At 42.6% G+C, this 4,718-nt stretch overlaps 1 protein-coding gene across 1 annotated transcript; it reads left to right on the top strand.

The window, feature by feature from the left end:
- Positions 1–3,871: 3,871 nt before the first annotated feature.
- Positions 3,872–4,171, top strand: EDB93DRAFT_1097672 (uncharacterized protein; the record flags this gene model as incomplete). Its single annotated transcript, XM_041446877.1, has 1 exon — positions 3,872–4,171. One exon carries the CDS (start codon positions 3,872–3,874, stop codon positions 4,169–4,171), a length of 300 nt encoding a protein of 99 aa, XP_041300645.1.
- Positions 4,172–4,718: the final 547 nt, after the last annotated feature.

Genomic DNA, 4,718 nt, shown 5'->3' with positions numbered 1-4,718 from the left:
GCTTTTCATTTGAGTTCCTGAAGTCACAGTAGTAGGACAGCGCTGCACATACCATGGATGAATTCCCAATGAATCCAAGGTTTCCAAAATCACTCATTGGTCAGCCTGTGCCTCAAAGTCTGAAGTCTGTGGTTTTCTTGGCACCACAGGGACAGTACACAACTGGATCAAGGATTACACAGCTATCGCCTGACCTCTCACTGATCTCACCCACAACAACACCCCATTCCTTTGGTCCAACAAAGTGCAGAACACCATGGATTCTCTCAAAACTGCAGTCACCCAATCCCCTGCCATCCGCCCTATTGACTATCGTTCAGCCAACCCTGTCATTCTTTCTGTTGACTCTTCCTACCTTGCTTGTGGGTGGATTCTGCTTCAACTCAACAATGACGGCAAATGACGCCCCACATGCTTTGGATCTATTACATGGAATGAGCGCAAATCCAGATACTCCCAGGCGAAGATAGAATTATACAGCCTGTTTCGTGCTCTCAAAGCTGCCAAAGTTTGGCTCATAGGCGTCAAAAAGCTGATTATTGAAGTTGATGCTAAGTACATTAAGGGTATGCTTAACAACCCAGACATTCAGCCCAATGCTGCCATGAATCGCTGGATTGCTGGCATCCTCATGTTCGACTTTACTCTCAAGCACGTTCCAGGATCCAAACATCAAGGACCTGATGGCCTATCTCGCAGACGACACGCACCAGAAGATGAAGAAGAAGATGACGCAAGTTTGGAAGATGTTGAAGATTGGATTGGTGAACTATTGGGCTGTGGGTTATGGGTCGCAAAGGAATTGGATGGTGAATGTCTTGGCGAGATGAGCCATGCACTAGTCTTGCATTCTGCAGGAGAATCACACAATTCTGATCTTGGCATTCCCTCCGATGATGCCTCTCAATTGCGTGATGAGAAACTTCAAATTATTCAAAACTACCTCGACACTCTGACACTACCTATCAACACTCCAGAGAAGTCTCGTGTCCGTCTCCTCAAACGAGCTAACCAATTCTTCCTCAGTGGGAAACAACTGTGGTGCAAGGATCTAGCAGGTCAACACCAGCTTGTACTTTTTGGATCAGACTGTCTTCGCATTTTGCGTGAATCACACGATCATCTCGGACACAAGGGAGTTTACCCAACATGATGCACTATTGCAGATAGATTCTGGTGGTTGACACTGGATAAAGACCTCTCCTGGTATATCAAGACATGTCACCAGTGCCAGATCCGCTCAATAGAGAAAGTTGTGATTCCTCCCCTCGTTGCTATTCCTGCTCCTCTCTTTCGCAAAGTGTTTGCTGACTCCATGTTCATGCCAACTTCACACGGCTTCACTTATATCATTCAAGCACACTGTTCACTCTCTAACTGGCCAGAATGGCGAATGCTATGACGCAAAACGGCTCGCACTATTGGGTCCTTCATCTTCGAAGACATCTTGTGCTGATGGGGAGGTTTAGAAGAAATTGTCACTGATAACGGCACTCCATTTGTCGCTGCTCTCGACTGGCTTTCCAAAAAGTATCACATCAATCACATTCGAATTTCGGCATACAACTCAAAAGCTAATGGACTTGTAGAGCACTTGCACCATACTGTCAGAGACTCCCTCGTTAAAGCCTAAGACAGTGATATCACCCATTGGCCTATACTCACACCATTCATATTCTGGGCTGATCACGTAACAACTCGCAAGAGCACTGGTCATACTCCCTTCTTCCTCACTCACGGTGTAGAACCCTTGCTGCCTTTCGATATCACAGAAGCCACCTTCATGCTCCCTGACATCTCTCACACCATCACCACCATCAATCTCCTCGTGCTGTGCGCACGACAGTTAGACAAATGTGAAGAAGACTTGACCCTTGCCCATGAATGCCTGTTACACAGCTGCCACACTTCAGTAAAAGATTTTGAACTGACGTTACGGCAGAACAATACAGGACTATAACTTCAAGCCCAGGTCACTAGTCTTAGTACTAAACAAGAAGATAGAAGCTGCTTCAAATGCCAAATGCAAACCTCGGTACTTCAGGCCTATGCTCGTTGTTTCTCGGTCCCAAGGAGGTTCTTACCGACTTGCAGAAATTGACGGCACCGTGTCCGACCTCAAATTTATAGCATTTAGACTCATTCCGTACCACCCATGTTCCACTTCCAGTCTCAAGATCACGCAGTTCATTCACACCGCAGATCTGATCTACACCCTTCCTGGAGACAAGTAGTTCCTTGTTTGGGGATCAACCGAGGACAGTTGATGTTTCAAGTTTGGGGAGGAGGATGTAAGGAAGCCTACAGCTTCGGTGCTGGATGCTTGCTAGGACTAATATCTCAACTGTCGTGACATAGTACGCACTCCTTTCTCGCTTGTTTCTTTTGTCTTCCTTTGTCCTTTTCATTTCACTATCTCTACCTTCACTCTTTTCCCTTTATGTCTATATACCTTGTTTATCACTACGTTTCCCACCCTTAGATGCCACTCCCCTGCCTTGCCACTCATATTTGTATATATAGTCATGTACTTTTCATATTAAAGCATCGAATTATTGTCCGTCTTCCGTCTGTTCTACAGTATCACTAAGCCTCAAACTTGCATTCCCAGAACTCAGCATGCCTTACAACATCTCCACATACAATGTAACTCCAAGTGAAACATATGGTCTGATTTCACAGATGATAATTACTATCATCATGACAGGGTACTCACACTTCTTCATATATTGTTTAATATTTTGTATGATAGCTCTGAAACATTGCAAGATGGTCACTTTCATCAACTAAAGAATCACATCTTAGTTTGAACCTTGTAGCTCGAGCATTGAGTTCAGAATGCCTAGTATCTTTTGGGCATTATTGGGGTCTTTAATAGCATTTGAACCAAGTAAGGGTAATGTAAGGCTCCACTCCTCCTTGATTGACATAGAATCAATTATGTAACATAGTGACACACATATTGATTCAAGGACACTGCATGAGTTTTTGAAAGTAGTTTGGTATTGAGGGAATAAGTGAGAAAAATGATAATGATCACTGCCAGTTTTGATTCACCTGTGTGAACTTCTGCTTTGGTTTAGGATTCAAAAGGTATGACTCCATTATGAATTGATACTATGATCTTGATTCTCAAATAATTTCTTGATCGGCCAGTGAATAGGTCATCTAGGTGGATTCAAAGTGGAGTCATATTAATAGAGCTTAGGTTATAGTATCTGACTAGAGGTGACTAATACATTTTACAAAAGCTATGAGATCTGCAGCCTCACATCTTCTTGGCAAAAATTAACATGTTATCTATTTACAATATGTGAACTACCAAGTTTTAGAGCCAATTGCAGGGGACTGGACAGTAGTAGGTAGTACAGAATTCTTGTCACATTGTAAATAGAGACAGCATAAATTATACATGATAGGCTGCCAAAATATTGTTCTTTTCTTCTAATACAAGAATACCTTCAAAACCTCAAGTCAGATCTGCATTAAAAACTGTATCATTAATTGTAGGTCTAAAAGGAAGGTCCATGCCCCAATTTGGCCCCAATTGTCATGAATAGTACATTGGTTCAACCACTGGCATAGCATTGATTTGAATAGGTGACAGCAGAGAACATGTAGCATTGAAAAATTAAGCTAATGCAAAAAGCCTGGCTTTTCACACAGGTTTTATGTCATTAATGGTTGGCTTGGAGGTATGCTGAAGGTTATTGTATTAATAAATCATAATGTCTTCTTCATCAATCCTTAACTTCTTTATGCTTCTTAGCAAACACTTCTCTAGAATAGAGACACAGTGACTATATTTATCCTCCATCTCACTTTCTAGAGCATTTTTAGTCTATTCAAGTCTATATAGTCTCATATACATATGTGCAGGCTCAAGCTTATATCAGTATCACAATATCAGATCACTGTAGACAGTATCCCAGCTTGTGCTAAATGGCAGTCAACCCATCTTGCCTTCCATGATAAGCCTCAACATAAGCATGAGCTGCACTATAGAAACCCTTTAGATGCTATCCAGGCATTATTGGGTAATTCTGCGCATGCTAGAGATATAGTTTACAAACCATCAGCTATATTCACCAACTCTACACATTCAACCAGGATCTATAATGAAATGTGGAGTGGAAGATGGTGGCATGCTGTTCAGGTGGGTGTAAGATGAAATTAGGGAATCCAGTATACAAATCACCAAGTGCTGAGTGCCAAGTGCCAAGGCCCGAGCCCCAATGCCTGAAGCCCAAAACCCAAAAATATGTATACAACATATCCATATTTCTCTCATTACACGAATCACCAAGTGTTGAGTACCAAAACCTGAAACTCGAGACCCAGTACACAAATCACCAAGTGCTGAGTGTCGAGTGTCGAGGCCTGAAACCCAATGTCCAAAGCCCAAAACCCAAAAATATGTATACAACATATCCATATTTCCCTCATTACACAAATCACCAAGTGTCGAGTACCGAAACCCGAAACTCAAGACCCGGTACACAAATCACCAAGTACCAAGTGCTGAGGCCCGACACCCGATATCTGAAGCCCAAAATCCAAAGCCTGAAACCCGAAAACATGTATGCAACATTTCCATTTTTCACTCATTGCACAAATCACTGAGTGTTAAGTGCCAAAACCTGAAACTTGAAACCTGGTACACAAATCACCAAGTACCGAGTGCCAAGGGCCAAGGGCCAAAACCTGAAGCCTGAAGT

Source organism: Suillus bovinus, assembly GCF_016758785.1.
Source record: "Suillus bovinus strain UH-Sbo-P2 chromosome Unknown EDB93scaffold_250, whole genome shotgun sequence".
Taxonomy (NCBI): Eukaryota; Fungi; Basidiomycota; class Agaricomycetes; order Boletales; family Suillaceae; genus Suillus; species Suillus bovinus.
Note: the sequence above shows the minus strand (reverse complement) of the source record. Positions and strands in the feature narration are given on the sequence as shown.